Source organism: Callionymus lyra, chromosome 19 (assembly GCF_982586985.1).
Source record: "Callionymus lyra chromosome 19, fCalLyr1.hap1.1, whole genome shotgun sequence".
Classification (NCBI taxonomy): domain Eukaryota; kingdom Metazoa; phylum Chordata; class Actinopteri; order Syngnathiformes; family Callionymidae; genus Callionymus; species Callionymus lyra.
The window spans coordinates 9074645-9093201 of record NC_141836.1 but is presented as its reverse complement, the minus strand read 5'-3'; the positions used below and the strand labels follow the sequence as shown (position 1 = coordinate 9093201).

At 40.7% G+C, this 18557-nt stretch overlaps 3 protein-coding genes across 4 annotated transcripts; all 3 read right to left on the bottom strand.

The window, feature by feature from the left end:
- Positions 1 to 361: 361 nt before the first annotated feature.
- On the bottom strand, positions 362 to 8507 carry ccdc120a (coiled-coil domain containing 120a). Its single transcript, XM_087781653.1, is given in 9 exon segments — positions 362 to 1226; positions 1293 to 1458; positions 2392 to 3023; positions 3084 to 3171; positions 3174 to 3369; positions 4093 to 4188; positions 4262 to 4389; positions 4468 to 4535; positions 7837 to 8507. Coding segments are annotated over 8 exon segments (1437 nt in total). The 5' UTR covers positions 4502 to 4535; positions 7837 to 8507; the 3' UTR covers positions 362 to 1129.
- Positions 8508 to 9233: 726 nt separating this feature from the next.
- On the bottom strand, positions 9234 to 12394 carry lhfpl4b (LHFPL tetraspan subfamily member 4b). The gene is made up of 6 exons (XM_087781652.1): positions 12327 to 12394; positions 11072 to 11292; positions 10808 to 11012; positions 10668 to 10747; positions 9516 to 9663; positions 9234 to 9428 (listed from the first exon to the last, which is right to left on the bottom strand). Exons 2-6 carry the CDS (start codon positions 11288 to 11290, stop codon positions 9400 to 9402), a joined length of 681 nt encoding a protein of 226 aa, XP_087637778.1. The 5' UTR covers positions 11291 to 11292; positions 12327 to 12394; the 3' UTR covers positions 9234 to 9399.
- Positions 12395 to 12814: 420 nt separating this feature from the next.
- irak1 (interleukin-1 receptor-associated kinase 1) lies at positions 12815 to 18527 on the bottom strand. Of its 2 annotated transcripts, none has more exons than XM_087781638.1 (13): positions 18088 to 18527; positions 17551 to 17718; positions 17110 to 17321; positions 16862 to 17044; positions 16027 to 16091; positions 15825 to 15936; positions 15630 to 15754; positions 15361 to 15571; positions 15236 to 15301; positions 15015 to 15093; positions 14264 to 14358; positions 13791 to 14202; positions 12815 to 13295 (listed from the first exon to the last, which is right to left on the bottom strand). In XM_087781638.1, the coding sequence occupies exons 1-13, from the start codon at positions 18341 to 18343 to the stop codon at positions 13141 to 13143; spliced, it is 2139 nt and encodes a 712-aa protein (XP_087637764.1). In that variant the 5' UTR covers positions 18344 to 18527; the 3' UTR covers positions 12815 to 13140. The 2 variants fall into 2 exon arrangements, with proteins under 2 accessions (XP_087637764.1, XP_087637765.1); XM_087781639.1 differs by having other exon boundaries at positions 15630 to 15751.
- Between the last annotated feature and the right edge of the window lie 30 nt (positions 18528 to 18557).

Sequence of the window (18557 nt, the reverse complement as noted above, 5' to 3'; positions counted from 1 at the left end):
TTGATTAAATTACGCAAAGGTGCCAACAAATACAAAAATATATATATTAAATTGATAGAAGTTTTTTTGTCATACATTCAATCCCCAAAAAAGTTGCCCTCAATCCATTTTTTAAATCGTTTTATTTTATCTTTCTAATATGAAAACGGTTTTGCAGTCTTTTTTTATTGAACTGAAAGAAGTTTAGAAATGACATCCATTTTATGAAACTTAAAAAATTAATTTTATCTAAGTGAAATATTTTTTTGTATTGAAGCAACTATTAAATAAATGTTTGTTTTTATGGATTGAAGAAACTTTTTGATGAACTAATATGGAAACAAAACAACTTCCATAAAAATAGTATTAAATGGTTCAAGAGCAGGAAGCAAAAGTCTTTATTGAAACAGACATCGATGTGGAAAAAGTAAAAAAAGTTTCCAAAAAATGTACAAAAAGTATTTTACAGATTTTTTTTTTCCTTGGGATATAAAACATACAGACTTCACCTGAATTCACCATGTTAGACACGATGTTACAGTCATCCTGATTGGTCCGTCTGGACGTTGACATCTTTTTTTCTTCTTCTTCTTCTCTTCATATTTGCCTCATTCATCTTCAAAAAATCCACTTCCATCAACACAAGAATCCACCGCAGATCTCTTGCATGATTCCACAGGAATTGTAAAAAAAAAATGCATCCTTGGAATAAAAAACAGCTGGTACATTTAAAGACAGGATTAAAAAAAAAGAAAGAAAAGAAAAGCATGCTGGGATTATCACCTCGCAGTCACATGACACCTGCAAGTAAAAGTGAAGAATATCAAACAGCAAATCGACAAGCGTGGACGGTTTGGTGATCCATGTTTTTACAAACTCCCTGAACTCTCCGTGTGACATTCATGTATGTGTGGGTCATACTGGACAGAAGACAAACAACGGGTCGTTCTACGGAACCGGTTTCAAGACACCGGTTCCGTAGAACGACCCGTTAATGAAAAAAAAAACCTCCAATCGATCAAAGATATCAGCTGATTGTCGCGTCACCTGATTGTTTTTTTTTTTGTTTTGACAATTACAAAGCTGTTACCATAACAGCAGCATTTTCAGCGTCCTGAGCGTTTCAGCCACTCAGCACACCCGGGACCCGTCAGACCAGAGTTCCGGGCGACAGAGGTTCCGGTTCCAGTGAGGAGATCTTCTGCTTGTGAGGTGAAGTGTCGTGGTTAAGGGAGCCGCACGCCAACCTGAGAGAGAGAGAGGGAGGTGAGGGTCAGAGTTCGGCGGGTCACATGGTTTCCAAGGTTTCCTACCTGCCGTGAAAGGTGAAAGAATGCGGCAGGTTCGGCCTCTGGTGACCTGATCCCACCTGAGGGTTCGACTGTCTGTAGTGGGCGGAGCTGCTGCCGCTTGAGTGGGCGGAGCCAGCGGAGTTGTTGTTGGACCCTCCGGTGTTTCTCAGGTACCAGTCCCTCAGACCTGACACCACAGGTGATTTTAACACTTATTTTCCTGCTGTTTGAAATGTTCGTTTTATGATCTGACACATATTTTATCTTAATGTTTCATTTTATAGGATCATTCTAATCTTAATATACAACATAATGATTTTAAAAAAGTAATTAAGTTCCAGCGAGATGTTTTTTTTCGATTGTGAGAAGTAAATTATTGGTAATATAAAGTTAAATATAATATAATAAGTTGCACATGACGAGGTCATGGTCACACTAACTTTTTTTTTTGGCTCCTCAAAACATTCCCAGTTTATATTGCTTAATATTTTTGCTTATACTTAATATATAAATCTTAATACTTAAACTTATTTTTATTATTAGTTTTTTATATGTGGGGCTAGTCCCTCTAAAGATTTCCAGTATATATTACTTTATTATAATCTTACTATAATTCTTTTTTTATTTATATTGTGAAACTTAAAGAATTTTTTTTTATAATATCATGTAAAATATAATTAAAAAATATATATTATACATATGATCTCATGGTCACCCTGTTTTATATCCATATTCCAAGAATAATATTTTTTATATTAAGTAATTTTTCAACCTTTTTTCCATCTTTCCATCATATTAAAGCTAATTATTGGAGCCCCTCAAAAAATCCTGTATATACTGTGGTTTTATGCAATGTTTACTTATAAATAACATTTTAATATGTCTTTATTTATTCATTAGTTGTGCATTTATTCATTAAATTCATCTTCACAGAATTTGATCTTTTTTTATCTGTATTACGTAATTTTCTTATATTTTCTTGTAGCTTTTTTCGGCCCAGTTTCCCAGTATATATTACAATTTTTTTTAAATATATCAGAACTCACACTTCTTCATCTGTTTAATATTTTATATTTCTTTATATTCCCTGAAGCATTATGAAGTCCGGAGCAGGTCTTACCTTCCAGAGCCAGGGCCTTGTGTAGGGTCCTGGTGGAGTCTCCCGGAGAGGGGTTCAAGTCGGAGGGTTGTGGGGGTCGCGGGGGCAGCAGGTGCGGGTGTGGATCAGGCTGAATTGTAAGCAAAGGAGGGCTGTGGGTTTCAGACTGAAAGGGGCCACAGGATCTGGTTCGAGTCACCGTTGACTTCCTCTGGTCCCCGAGTCTACCGTGAGTGGGGGGGAGTCCTTGCGTGTACCCATTGTAGAGAAGCTTCTGCTGCATCGTGATTGGCTGTCTCCTCTTTGCCCAGAAGTCCAGTTGAACCCCGCCAGGGTCCCTCGTCCTCCCGCCCGCCGCCGCCGACTCGGGCGTCTTTTTCCTCTCGCCCTCGGTCCCTTTGCCCCCCCGGGTACCCCCTCTGTGTCCTTGCTCCGCCCCTTCTTTTTCTAAATAGTCTTTGCAGGTGACCGCTTTCACCGAGGGGCTCCCTCCGGTGGTCACCCCGATATTGGCGACTCTGGCGCCGGTCCGCCTGGCCGGATCCGGATCTGAGTTGGAGGAGGAGGAGTCCTGAGTTCGGCGGGGGGGAGGAGGAGGAGGCTGAGGGGGCGGCAGGGTGAGCGGGCGTGAGGTGTTCTCCGGGGGCGATGTCCTGAAAACACAAGGTCGTCAATGGATCGGAAAACTGAAGGTAGCTGTGTTTATTTTCTACCTCAGAAGAGAATTTCTACGTTTGTTCTGGAAGAAAATGTCCACCGGAGATCCCGCGGTTCCCGGCGAGTGAGACCCGAAATCATCTAAGATAAAAATAAATTTTTATTAGCACATGTGTGTGTGTGAGCGCGTCGGTGTGTGTCACCTGTGTGGCAGCCTCGGTGCTCCGTCTTCTTCCCCTGATGTGTGTGTGTGTGTGAGCTGCTGGTGTGTTCAGGGTCGCCCGACTTTCTCAACACGCCGCCAAACAAACTCTTCTTTGGTTTCGATCGCTGGCTGTCGTCCTGCCCGGGGGTCAAACGAGATTGTCATGTCACGTGATCTTGATATCGTGTTATCTCAGGGTCACGGTGACCTGAAGGTTTTCCCGGACGACACCTCCACACTGCGTTTGTATTCATGGAAGCCAGGAAGGTTTCACCCTTTGACCCGGAGGCAACACAAGGGATACCACAAACACATTTGTTTTCTGCGTTCGGGTCACCTTGACCCAGTGGCAACACAAGAGATACCAGAAACACATTTGTTTTCTGCGTTCGGGTCACCCTGACCCAGAGGCATCACAAGAGATAACACAAACACATTTGTTTTCTGCGTTCGGGTCACCTTGACCCAGAGGCAACACAAGGGATACCACAAACACATTTGTTTTCTGCGTTCGGGTCACCTTGACCCAGAGGCAACACAAGAGATACCAGAAACACATTTGTTTTCTGCGTTCGGGTCACCCTGACCCAAAGGCATCACAAGAGATACCACAAACACATTTGTATTTTATGCCTTCGGGTCACCCTGACCAAGAGGCAACACAAGGGATACCAGAAACACATTTGTTTTCTGCATTCGGGTCACCTTGACCCAGAGGCATCACAAGAGATACCACAAACACATTTGTTTTCTGCGTTCGGGTTACCTTGACCCAGAGGCAACACAAGGCATACCACAAACACATTTGTATTTTATGCATTCGGGTCACCTTGACCCTGAGCTTGGCACAAGACGCCTACCTGAGCTCTGGACTTCTTGTCGACTCTGCGCGTGACCCGCGGAGGCTTCTCGCCGACCTCCAGGGGGAATTCATTTGGCATGGTCCCGGTCAGCTCCTGACCAATGCGAAACCAAAGATGGTCAATTGTTTGGCCTTATTTAAAAAGAAACTGAATTCCTGTCACTCACCGCTTCTTTCAGACAGATGCGCCTCAGCTCAGCCAATCGCATGCTGAGCAGCATCTGGAGGCTCCGCCTTCTTTCCTGCAGCTCCGCCATCCGTTCCCTCTGCTTCCTGCTCGTACAGGTGAGAGGCTCTGGAGCACAAACAAAAACAAAAACACGGGATAGTATCCTATTCCTGTCTGTTTTTCTGCCCTTCGTGTCACACTGACCAGGAGCGAAAATGAGTTGACCTTTGACCTCCATGTGGCTCAGCCTTTATCACTGCTGGACTCCTCACCTGCGCACACACACACACACACACACTGAATCAATATCAAAGAGTCTTATGACAACAAACACTGGCCTTTAATGTATTTAAAGTAAATAAGGAGACGAGATGCGTCGCATTCAGGACACTGTTCGCAAACAAGGAAGTAAACAAACTCAGTCATCTGAATCGGGGGTGGGGATGGGGGGATGGGGGTTCAATTTCATCAGGGCCACATTATATACTGTATAACTAGTACTATACCTGTATACTATAACAATTAAAGTAAAAAAGAGTCAAAGCCTCAAAATAAAAACATAAATGTGTCAATAAAATATATATATATATATTTCTTATTTTTTTATTTTTCTAAATATGATTTCAATATTCACTCAGAAATATTGCAATAGAAATTCACCCAAAAAAAGTCCTAAAAAAAGAAATGTATTCTTAAAAGACTACTTAATAAGAAATACAGTTGTTACTGTCTGTTCTACATGTTCTACTCTGACCTCGTGAGGGCTGCATGAATACAGTGAAAGGGTCACTGGTGGCCCCCGGGGCCGTCTGGTCTAGATCATGGTGTTCAGCAAAACTAGACATTTCATTATACATTTTCATTTTTTTTGCTTTTCGTCCTTTAAATGGCAACTAATGTGTTGATTTAAGTGTGTCTTAAATTCATGTTGGACTCTATTGTATCATCAGTATGTGTCTGTTTGTACAAAACTGTTTTTATTGAAATATTTACATTAGAAAATGTGTGTAAGCCCCGCCCACTGAAAAAAACATAAGTTTTCCGGAGATGAAATATTGTTTACCATAACCACGCCCACTCTGCTGTGATTGGTCCAACATCAAAGTTTGTCGCCACAAGTAATCAACCCAGGAAGTCTCCACCTCAGAGGGACTCGTTGTATAAACAAAGCGGGGTGTGATTACATTAAAACGTCATAAGGGACTCCACTCTCGTAACCTCTCGTTCGCCCAGATTTCAGTTTGTTGAGAACTTTATAAAGTAATGTTCAAAACATGGTCATGATGAGAGACTTACTGCATCTTGTAGAGAAAGACTTCAACATTTGAAACATGCGTGTCATGAGAGTTTTGACTTTGGTTCCCTCTTTAAAGATGTTTAAAGTACAACACAATAGCACAATAACCTCAAATGTAGCTGAGTTGTCAGCTCACGTAATTAATAATCATTTTTTTAACCATGATAGTTGCATCAGGATACCGTATGTTGATGAAGAATCAGGCACTTCTTGGCTATTGCCTTGAAATTCCACTCATGCATGTCTGCTATGCTACTTCATTTGGAGTGGATACACAAATATTTCAATCAATGAGGGTGTTTTCACTGAAAAAGTGTGCCCTGTTCTGGTGCACCCCCCTGCACTGGATACATATAAATTAAGCTCAGCTCAGCTCAAGCTGGAGAGGAAAAAGAACACCATAAAGCAACAATATATAATCCTGTCACCTTTTAAATAAAGGAAATTCAGTATGTAAAGATGTGCAATTCTTAATATACTTTTAATCTATTCATTTTATTTTATGTATTTTTTTTGGGGGGGGGGTGTTTTCATTTGTATTGTTTGTTGCCAGTAGTTTAAGCAGATAAAGTCAATTTCATGGTACAACACAGTTAGTGCACTTAAAGAAATTATAATTCTGATTTGGCAACAATGCAAAGCTGTCTTAGGGACTTGCTAAAGCAGGGGTTGGTTGTTAAACCTCCAAAGGACCCTTAATATAGTGAAAACTTCAAAAAATAAAGTAAAATAAAATAAGAAGAAATTGGAAGAAAAAAAATGTTGTTAAATCATAATTATGCCAAAACATTTAATAAATAAGCTGTTTTTTTATTTTATATTATTAAATTGTAAAAACATTTTACTTGAATATACAATAATAAAGGACACATAGTGTTATTTATCTCATCAGAGCCACATGAATACATACATACACTCAAAGGGTGTTGGGTCCCACTTAGCACACGACGTGTACAAAAGACAAAGGAACAGGTTCTATTTTTTTAAAAGCTCAGCTTTTACTGAATCGACCGAGCCGCCGGCTACAACTGTTGCCAGGTCATTGGTTTTCTGTAACAAAAACACGTGGTCATAATGTTTCAGAAAGTGGGGTGGTGGGTGGAGGGGGGTTGGGGTGCGAGCTCGAGGACTTCTTCTACCGACCTCGATGTCGAGGCATTTTTCTGCCCGAGGATCTGATAGGTTCGCCCCGGAGAACAACATCTTTATGTATCTGCAACGGCGTCAGAGACCCCACCCACCGCCGCCGCCGTCTCGTCGGTGAGTCCAGAGACGCACACGAGGACAAGTGTTAACACAAAAACAACAGACGCACAATCGATAACATCCCTTTCTATGGGATCCTCCTTCTTTTTTTCCCCCCCCCTCCTCCCCATCTTTCTCAAATTAATTTTCACACCATGTTATAAATAAAGGTTTGCGTTTCCTCCCACACACACACACACATGGATATAAACCCACACACACACTTTAAATGTAGGTCAGACTGCTAGGGCTCTGCATGGCAACAATGTAAAAATCCCAGCACTGGAAGCTTCAGCTGTGAGTGGCTGAGCGCTCGCCGCAACCATCCAATCACCTTTGAAACCTTGGGCGCGCTCGCTGTGTTTGTGAGGACGCATTAATGTTAAATAAGTTTCCTGCTGATCCCCCCCCCACCGACCCCCCACCCCCATGGTGACATGAAGGATGAGGGGGTCACGAGGAGGAGAGGGAGGTCAACATGGAGCTGGAGAGAGTGACAGATGGATGAGGAGAAGGAGGAGGAGGAAGGTGTTATCGATTAACCTCCTTCAACAGGTTAGTTGAGGTGAGACGGCAGACGTGTGGAGGAGGAGGAGGAGGAGGTGTAGAAAGGGAGGGATGAGATAGAAGATGTAAACTGGATGAAGGTCATCATTAAAGTGATGGAGAGAGGGAGGAAGGAGGGCGGTGTGAGGTGGGAGAGGAGAGAAATATGATGTACGGTGGTGCAGAGGAAGAAGGGAGTGGTGGAAATGTTTGGAAGAAAAATAAAAAAAGGAGGGAGTGGGAAAAAAAAGAAGGGATGCAGGTGGTTGTTGTTAAAGAACGAAACAAACCCCCCCCCCCCCCACCCCCCCAGGTCGCTTAAAAAAAGATTTATGATGGAATAAAAACAACCGAATTTAAAAACCTCTATATCTAGACATTATGCATTTATTTAAAATGTTCATTTCGTTGACGCGCGTGCTGACGAGCCGCGCACACTTTAAAACGCGTCAACTTTCAACGGAGTCTGGTGACTTTCTCCTCACCTCGGTCACTCGCGGGCTCCCTGCCGCTCCTCACCTCCGCGGGAGATCACGACCTGGTTCCGAGTCATCATGGAGCCCAGCTTTTTTGATTGTCAAGAGACCCCCCCTCGGATCCGCCTCAGGGTTGTTAACGCATCCAGGGATCGGTGACGACCGGACTGACGGAGGACCTGGCGTCGATCATGGCTGGTGATGGAGGCATGTTTCCTTCATCTCCATCATCTTCTCGCTGGAGCTCTGCTGCTCCATCAGCACCACGAGGCGCGCGCTCGACACGCCATGCGCTCGCGCGGGTTTTTTTTTTCTTCTCCCTCACACACACGCGCGCGGGCACGAGGGGGGGAGCCTCTGATCTTCTAAACGCCCTTTTTTTTTTCTTTTTTTTTACTAAAGAGCCATGGATCGGATCAGGACCTGGAGGCGGAATAAACATCTCATCGCACTGAGAGCTTCGATATTAAAATGAGGTTCACTTGTTGGGCGAATCCTGGAACCGCCATGTTTCTTTGCACAAACAACAACAACAATAACAACAGCAACAACATGTCTCTTTCTGCGACTTCAAAAACCAGGTCGTCGATTCTTCTAAAGGCGTTACATATGCAGTGGGGAGGGTCTATGGATTCCCTTTGATGGAGCTCCAGGTCACTTTTTTTCTATCAAGAAAATGGGAAACGTCTCTGAAGAATTTGGATATATTTAATATAAACAACTAATTATATTTATTAACTTACATATACAATTATACATTTCTTTTATACTTTTTATTTCAAATCATCGTTTAAACAATATTCTGGGTTTTTTTCATTCAAAATGTGTCCTTGGGTTGGAAAAAAATAGAAGTGTGTATTGTAAACAGGAGCAGCGATACAATATATTTTGATACTGTAGTAACAAGTATATATTTGTAGTATTGTCGAGTACTTGACTCTGGTGTTGCAGAATTGACAGACCACATGACTCTTGATGAAGTCGTAACTGCTTTCATTTGTTTTGAAAAACAAAAAATATGTCCAAACATCAGCTTTAAAAGCTGCTGGAGTCGAATGTATCCTCTCGTCCTCAGGCATCGCAGGCGATTTTATTGTTCCTTTAGCTGCGGAGGACGTAACCACTGATCCCATCTAGCGGCCTGAAGTTGAATTGCAACAGAAAAATGGTAATTGTAAATACAATCAGCAAACACTTTTTTGTTGAATTATTAAACATAAAAACAAATTTTATAATTATTTAAAAAAATGGTATAAATAATTTCGCTTTTGAATAACAATATGATATCATGAAGAAAAAAGAATAAACTGTAGGCTGGAAGGTGAATAACAAAACAACCCCACAATGTATAAGATAGTTTATTGTTGTAGTTGCCATGACGACGAGACGACCATACAAATGTTCCATTAATAGTAAAATATTGACTCTATAAAAGTGGATATTTATACACGTTGTCGGGGACATGGTTGTGCGCTGATATGTGCTCATCAATACATGTTAATACCAACACGTGCATACATGTACAAATATACTGCATATGAATATCATCATTGAGGAGTCGAAGGATCCTGATCACGCCGACATCAGCAGTCCTGTCGTCACTAAACCAGGCAAACAAATAAAAACAAAAATCACGGTGAGTTATTCTTTTATGTCGCTAAAATTAGACGCCGACTTCCTGCCTTTACCTTCCTTGCTGTCCGGCGGCAGCAGAGCGTCCTGCCTGTTGGCCAAAACAAACGCCAGCGTGGCCAAGATGGCAGCGTCCAGGACTCCCAGCAGCGCGAGGATGTAGGCCCAGTGAACCGAGCAGTTTCCTGAGGAGAAGCTGCCAACCTGGAATCAACACGAGACGGAATTATTATGAAAGACATTTGAGGCATGAAGCAGGTGGAGAGGAACGAGAAGGAAAAGAGGATATATATATATTTAATGTAACATTTTTAATGTTGAAACTTTTTCTGTTGAGATGTTATTGTTTTGTGTTTTGTTATGTTAAATTATTTATTGAATAATTTAGTTCAATGGTTTCTATACTGAAAGGTTATATTTCTTTTTATTTAATACTTTAATTACAGTATTTAAAATAATGAATTTGTCTATTTTTAAGAATTTAATGTAAAAATTGTGAATATAAATGAATATTGAATGATTTTCTTAAAATTCCAATAATTAAAAAATATATTTTCTAAATTCTATATTCATCCCATTCGTAGCCTTTTAAATCTAATATTATAGCAACATTTTTAGATTGGATTTAAAAGTCTACGAATTAAACAATATTGAATTTAGAAATTATATTTTTAAATCACTAGAATTTTGAATTTGGAAAAAATACATTTTATTTATTATTGGAAAATAAAATCCAACATTTAAACAAACTAATTAATGAACTATATTATTTAATAAAAACAAATCCAACCTTTATTTCAAACCTGTTGAAAACATGCTTAATAACAACGTTTCAATAGAAATAATTCAACATTTAAAATGTTGAATTCAACCTTTAAATATTCTGATGACACCGATACACTTCCATGGATTACGGAGAAGATATGGAAGAGATGAAGGTGATAAATTTAGGACAGAGGAGTCTGGGCAGGAAATAGAGTCGATATAAATAAAACTGAACAAGGTGAAGAAGAAGAAAGGAGTCCAAGAATAGACTGAGAATGAAGGAGGAAGAGCTAAAAGTAACATGAGGAAAATATCAGGATTTTGGGATGAGAAGAAGAAGAAGAAGATGGTGGAGAAAATGAAGAAGACGAAGAAGAAGAAGAGAAGAAGATAAAGAAGATGGTGGAGAAAATGAAGACACTGCAGTACATGTGTTTACTCACCGAGTCACCACACAGAGACCTCATCTCCGGACTCTCCCAGGAGTCCGGGAACAGAAGACAGGCCAGAGCCAGACAGAAGCCTGTGGAGAAGGACGGACGTGAGGTCCGGGTCTGAGGTGTTCGGACTGGAAAGCACTGACCTGCAGTCAGCTGCAGCCACGCACAGATCTTGTAGACGGTGGCGGCGCTGCAGAACCTGAAGAGGGTCAGACAGATGACGCTGGTCCAGACGGCCCACAGGGACACGCCCACCAGCACGGCCACGGACTGGAAGGACGGCAGAGGGGTCAGACTGGAGAGACTCCCCCGGCACTCCGGGACGGGCCAGTCGGACTCCACACACACCTGAGAGCGGAGAGAGACCGGCTGTAGCGGGTCACCGGTGGTCAGTGCGGCGGTCTCACCTCAAACAGCCCCAAGGTTCCACTGGGGGGGACCGGACCCGCCCCGTGGTGGTGCCTCTCAGCAGTGCCGACCCAGGAGGGCTGGACCAGAACCACCACCTGGATGATGGCGAAACAGAGAGTGCACACGGCCCACAGGACCCCGACCGCCCGGGCGCTCCTCACAAACTCAGTCTGGTAGAGTCGAGACAGATCCGAGAGGTCCGGAGACATGGACATGACTGCAGAAGACGGAAACTCCCATGATTCCATTTCACCATGAAGTCCAAGACTACAATGGTTACGATGATGAAGAACCCAAGTGGACCGGACCAGTAGTCTATGTATAATAATGTAAAAACATCAACTTCAGGTTGTTATAATTGCGTCACAATCTCGTCCCGAGTAATTTTATTTTTGTTTAATTACTTCCTGTCCTACCCTCTGCTCTGAACTAGTCTTCCCGCAGACCAGCGTCAGCTCGTCAGTACCTGTGGATTGTGCGCCTGGCTTCCACCCCTCTCTGGATTTTCCTTATTTTGTGTTCATTAGATTCTTAATTCTTTGTGTATTCAATTTAATTGTCACATGTTTACATTTTAACCTCATTTTTTTTTCTTGAGTCCTTCATTAAAAACTTGGCCCAAAGTAGCGAAAGAAATGTTCATATTACGAAACAAGTTAAACGAAAATTACAAGGGGAAAAACGCAATATCAATAATAATAATAACAACATAACTATTCTAGGATTTTTTTTTTATTGTTTATTCAAACATGTAATATAATTTATATACTTCACCAAATCAAAATGGCAGCCACATTAAAGTCTTTTGTCAACCCTATGTGGGACTTTCAGGAGACAATCTTTTGTTATTAATGACTAAACAAATGTAGATTAATATTTACAATTACATAGAAAACGTTTATTAAATAACTATCAAAACCTAGATGAACAGACTTGACAACTTACTTTGACGTATTTGTGTTTTTTTAGGAGATAAATGGAGATAAAATGACGGATTTAAGATGATTGTAAAGGACGTGACTGTTAACAGTGACGATGATGATAATGATGATGATGATGATGAGTAAACGTTGAGGTTGACATGAGAGAGAAGCTGACCACGCGTGACTCACAACAACAGTGAAGATGATGCAGATGATGTCCTCAATGAGATGTTGCTTCTGCAGAAACACACCAGCAGCTCGTGACGATGACCTCTGGTCGAGATGAAGCACGAACACATGACGACATCATCGCGAACACAAACATCACCTGCGAGGCGGTTTTCTCCAGATCCCAGACCCGTGAGGAGGAAGAACGATCTGGAGGAGAGAGTCGCAGGTTCGAATCTGAGGATGAGAGCTGCGTATGTCTGCTGTGACGTCACCACGTGTCGAGGCGCGTCATCACACGAACAACGAGGGAAAACACCGATCGAGTCACACGCTTTCATTTCTAGGTTATTAAGGAAATATGAGTAATTTTGGAAATTTTCTGCCCTTTTTAGTTAACTTAAAATTAAAAAAAAACAAACTCGGAAAGAATAATAATAAAAAAAAATCCCTCTAGGGGGCGCCAAATACAACATTTTATAAAAAATAAAGTGACTTTAATTAAATGTATTATGGTTAGGTTTCGCAAATAAATTCATAAGGTTATTCGATTGTAATAAAATGAATTACATTTATTATTTTACACTCAAATAACATTCATTTATGATTCGCAAAATCATACCATAATACATTCATTTACACGTGGATTTATTTTCAGTGAACCTTCGTCATTCAAACCTTTGACACACACACATAAATTTGAGATATTGTGCACAAGAAACAATTCATAAACACTTCAGTAGGATAGGTTTTTACGACTCACTTGTATCGTACAAATAGTTATATATATATATATAGTGAATGCAGCTGCGGGTTTAAAAAAAAAAAAAATTAAGTTTCAGTTCCATGTTCAGCAACACTGATATCAAATTAAAGTTTCAGTCTCACTTAAAGAGATTCAACACCTAAAACATATCTGTGGCTTTGACCAAAAAATCTACAATGATTGTTTATCTCCAAGCTTGTCGTGGTTGTTAGTGTTGAGAGTGATGAAGATAGTCCAGCTCGTCGCTCTCCTCTGGTCCTCCGTGATCCTCAGTCCCTCTCGTCTCGAAGGACTCCGAGGACTCCGAGGACTCCTGCGGCTCTAAAGACTCTTCTGGTACAGTGCTGGATCTTGTCCAAGAATCTGATTTAATCACAAGGAATTAGATTTAAAACATTTAGAACCGGCAGTATTGAAAAATATCAGTGCCATAAGAATAGTGAATGTTTTGATTGAACATCTAAAATATAAAACTTTTTTAATTGACATTAAAAATGTGTTTTTATTTAATAATTTATTTAAATAACGTGTAAATTTAAAAGTTTTTTTTCTGATTTATTTTATTTTAAATGATTTATTTTGTCAATATTATACTAACACATATATATTGAATTAAAAAATAATTAAATAGAGTTAGAATATATATATATATATATATATATATATATATATATTTTAAACATATGTTTTTTTTGTATTCAATTATTAAAAAAAAAAAATACAACCTTTTAAAATACAACAGATTGATATAAATAAAATAAAAAATAAAGGCGAAGAAAATGTAAAATTTTCAACTTTTAAAAAGAAAATGTAACAACTGAAAATGAATAAACGTTATTAATTCACAAAGACATTTACCTGCTCCTCTCTTGTGCTTGAGAATCGCTCCTGGACTGGACGAACACAGAGTCTCCGCCCGAGGTCCACTCCTGACCCATGAACCGCTCTCAGCCGGACTCTGGCCTGTAGTGGTGGTGGAGGGCAGGGACCTGGACCCCGAGAGCCCGGAGCTCAGATGGTACTGAGAGAAGCCTCGGCTCTCGTCCGTCTCACACGGACCCTCGAAGGAGGACGGAGGGAGGGAGGAAGTCAGGGAGGGTAGGGAGCAGGAGTGGAGCGGCTCCGGGGGCGTGAGGGAGGTCAAGGAGTGAGTGGAGACTCTGGACAGTTGGAGACACAAACAGTCCACAGAGCTTCCTGGGAAGGAGGACGAGTCTCTGAGAGGACTTTTCTGCAGCAGGTTATAAACGTCCTGGAGTTTGTCGAACACCTGAAACAGACACGTGTCACAAGCTTCTGATCATCGCTGCTAAATAAAGTTCTGCTTTCACCTCCAACATCTGTGGCCTCTTCTTCCTGAGTCTGTCCAGACACCTGCAGGCCAGAGCTGCCGTCTCAGAAGAGCCTAGTGGCTCGACGACGCCACCTGTTGACGGAAGAAAAAGACGACAATAAGAGACCATTTTGATGGAGGAAGTGGAGGAAGGCGTTACCAGCAGCAATGACGGATTAAAAAAGTGATTATAATGAATACAACCAGGGGTGAAAATAGAGGAGAAATATGCAAAATATGATGGAAAAACTTCAAGTAACGAGTAGAAAAACGCATTTAATATTATAAATGTATTCTTATTTATTCATTATTCAAAATGAATGCATGTTTTTAAATATAGAGTTTGATATTCCTATTCAAATAATTCAAAAAGAATTGTTCTAAAGTAACTATTTTCTTTTTTATTTGTAGACTTAAAAGATCAATTTAAAAATTGTTCCACAATTAATGAGAAACATAAAAGAAATTCATCTTGATTGCCTTTTCAAATATTTTAATTCAATAAAAAAAAGAAATTTATTCAATTTTTCAAAATTGTAATTATTGAATTAAACTATTTAGTAAAAAAACATTCAACCTTAAATATAAAATACATTGAAAACAATTATTCAATAAATAAATCAATGCTTAAAAACAACAACATTTGAAAAAAAGTTTCAACATTTTAAATGTTAAATATTTTTAATTCAAACAAGATGTATTTAGAATTAATATTAAATAGATACAAAATAACATAAACCATCACTGACCTGCCATTAACCTGTGGTCCAGCTGCTGCCTCCAAAACGACGAGTCAGAAGATTCTTCAAAGTCATCGACCAGATCTTTCTAAAGATACATTTAAAAACATGGTGTGATCATGTGTTTGAATGTTTGTTTGAATTCAAATCACTGCAAAAAGTAGCTTCCTCACTAAGTTTTGAGAACATCTACCTCCCCTTTAAACACAGAAAGTTCATTAAGTTTTTACCAAGTAAACGTTGGACTTGTTTTTCTCCTCCACAGCAAGACGTCCGGTCAAAATCTCCAGAAGCACCTGAATCACACACTTTAATATCATCTTTTAAAGGCGAGACGGTTTCGTGCAGATCTCACCACTCCGAAGCTGAAGACGTCCACCGCCGTGCTCAGCTCTTGGTTCCTCACGTACTCGTTGGGCAGGTACGCCAGCGTCCCCCGAACCGTCGAGGTTCTACCGACCGACGTCGTCCTCGAAGACCTGTGCCCGGACGGGGGTTTGGAAAAACGGGCCAGGCCGAAGTCTCCGAGTTTGGCCACCAGGTGGCGGTCCAACAGGATGTTAGAGCTGCAGACAAAAAAAATATTTAAGACTCTCAAATGTGACACGAGAAAAGAGTTTTAACCTCTTCACGTCTCCATGGATGAGTGACGTCGCTTTGTCTGGAGGCGAGTGGAGGAACTGGAGAGCCGCTGATGTGTCCTTCATGATCCGGACTCTCTCTGACCAGGAGAGGGAAGCACTTCCCTGCTTGGGACACAAACATGGTCACCAACAACACCGGACAAGTGATGAGGAATAATCCCGTGATGTGAATTACACAATGAAGGCGATCCTTTAGTGACAAGTTCTCCATGAAGCTGTAGATCAGACAGAACATTCCAGGGGCTTCACAGAATCCAAGCAGGGCGATGATGTTCGGGTGTCTGAACCTGCAACAGTGACCCCACTTTAGCAACATAAAGATTGTGTTTTCCGCCATCATGAAAGAAACCCGGCGAGCGGGAAAATACTGGACTCACTTCGACAGTTGGTCGACTTCAGTCTGGAAACTCTCCTTCAACACCTTGAAGTCCAGAAGTTGGTCCTGTGGACACGAGAAGATCAGTGACTCGATATGTGGATTCAAATGAAAGTGTACCTTAAAAATATAATAGATACATTTTCCACAGTAAATATTTGCACTAAAAAATAGTATAACTTACTTAAATAAAAACCTTTAAACTATCTACCGAACTAAAGTGCCAAATAATAAAAACACACAACAGCCTCATACAACACACGGATACGAGTGTGAGTCAAACATGAACGATATCAAAAAATACAAAAAAAGAAGGAAAAATAAAGTTTTAAAAGATCAAAAACCAATTTCGCTTATTATAACAAGCAGCACACAGACTACACAACATACAAAAACACATTTAAACTCAAATATAATGCACAAATAAATACAAAACACCTACACACATTCAAACATCAACATAATAATAATAAAATAATAATAATACACACAAAAAAACTAGAATCACAGCAATATGCACAAAAACACAACAAACTAAAACATAAAAAAACAATATAGGTACAAACATAATATATATATATATATTGAACATAAAAACACAACAAACACGCACATAAAACTCATAAATGTACAAACGTAATACAGCGTTAAATTTGTAAACACACCATTTATACAACAAACACAAAAAAAGGAGAGAGGTTTGCTTGTGTGACAGAAGTTGAAGGTTTAACTCTGGCTTCTCCTATCATTCTGTCCCTGAGCAAGAGGAGCTGCGTCGCAGCCTACTCCCATCAGTGTACGAATGAACGGGCGACCCTGGTTCTCTAACATCTCACCTGTTTGAGTTTCTTCACAGCACAGTCCGTGTTCCCCAGCCAGGCTCTGTACACCACGCCGAAGCCCCCCTCTCCCAACAGCTGCGAGGGGCAGAACCCTTGAGTACCAGCATGCACCTCTTCGTACGACCAGCACATGGCGCCACTGTTGACCTCGTGACAGGCGGCAGCGGGAAGAGGGCACTGGTGCGAGAAGCGGATTCAATAATCAGGAGGTTCCTTTTTCCTCGTCGACGACGACGACTCACCTTCGCCTTGGGACGCGAGAGCAGACTGGACGGAGGGGGAGCAGGTTTCGGGAGAGGTCTCCCCCCTCCTCCGTCGTCACCCCTGTCGCCCCCCGTCGTGTAGGCGCAGGTTTCTAAAGTTCCGGAGGGAGATGGAAGTGTGGAAGAAGAGCTCTCCGGTTGTGACGGGGAAACAGGGGAAGATGGAGAACAGGTCCTCACAGTCGAGGCCCCTGAAGGACAGATTCAACCATTTTTTAGCGATAGAATTCCCGACAGTTGTTGAAACATCTTTTTTTGAGTTTGTGCTGTAGGTCCTTCAAAAGATTTCTGGATCCAGATGGAAATCGGGAACAACGGCCAAGATGTCAGCGAAATATAAAATGTTATGACAGTGAAAAAGAGATGAAGAAATTGAACGTTTTGTCTCGAGGGCGGTCAGATTATTTGACATCAACTCACACGTGAGGATGAGGTCTCGGGGGCGCAACAGCTGAAGTCTTTCCAGGAGGTCCAGCAGGTCCCCGACACGTCCGTTCCTGTTCTCCCACTGGCTCATCACCAGGTCCGTCCGCCGCTCTTTCTTCTCAGCCAACCGGACATCAGTTTGGTCCTTCATGACCCCTGAAGCTAAAACCAAAAACTTATTCAAGCCTTCACTTAATAGTAAGGTAAGGTAAGGTAATGTAAAACTTTATTGATCCCTCAGGAGGTCTCCTTCGGGAAATTGTTTTTTTCCAATAGCCACAGAAAATACAGCAATTTTTCATTAAAAAATAAATCAAAATAAAGAGAAGATGATACATCCTAATTTAAATTTTTATTATGAATATTTGATAAATTAAACACAACAAATCAAACTGACAATAAACAACATTTTTTTATATGATAAAATAAGATAAAAACCAAAAAAAAGTTGTTAATTTGATTTAATCAGATACTCAACAATACTTTTTAAAAATCAATACTGCGTTAAGTACTCGTACAGGTTCGACTCACCAAAACGGACCCAGTCTGAACTGGACAGCGAGTCCATAATTCGGCAAAAATCGTAGAGAACCGGTGCTGGAAGTTTATAAAGAAACTCCTGTCTGACATCTGAGGACATGTTTGAGGCCAGGGTTGCTATAAAAACTAATCCCTCAAAAATAAACAACTTAATCTGGACTAATAGTAGTGGCAGTGACGTAAGAAGTGTAAAGTTTTCCTTTTTAAAGAAAAGTATCAAACTTTCTCCACTACGTTCTATTTTCATCTGATTTACTTCCGTCCTCAGTTACATAGAACATAGCTAGAGGACGTAACGTCATTTTCACCTTTGGGTTGGTAAAATAAAACAACATGCATGCTTAGTATTGTGTTATTCAATTCAAATAAATACGAAACAATTTAACGTTTATCGCTATATGTTATAATAGCGTTATTGTTGCTTTACTATAAGTAATAAGGTTAAAAGTTGTAATGTTTTA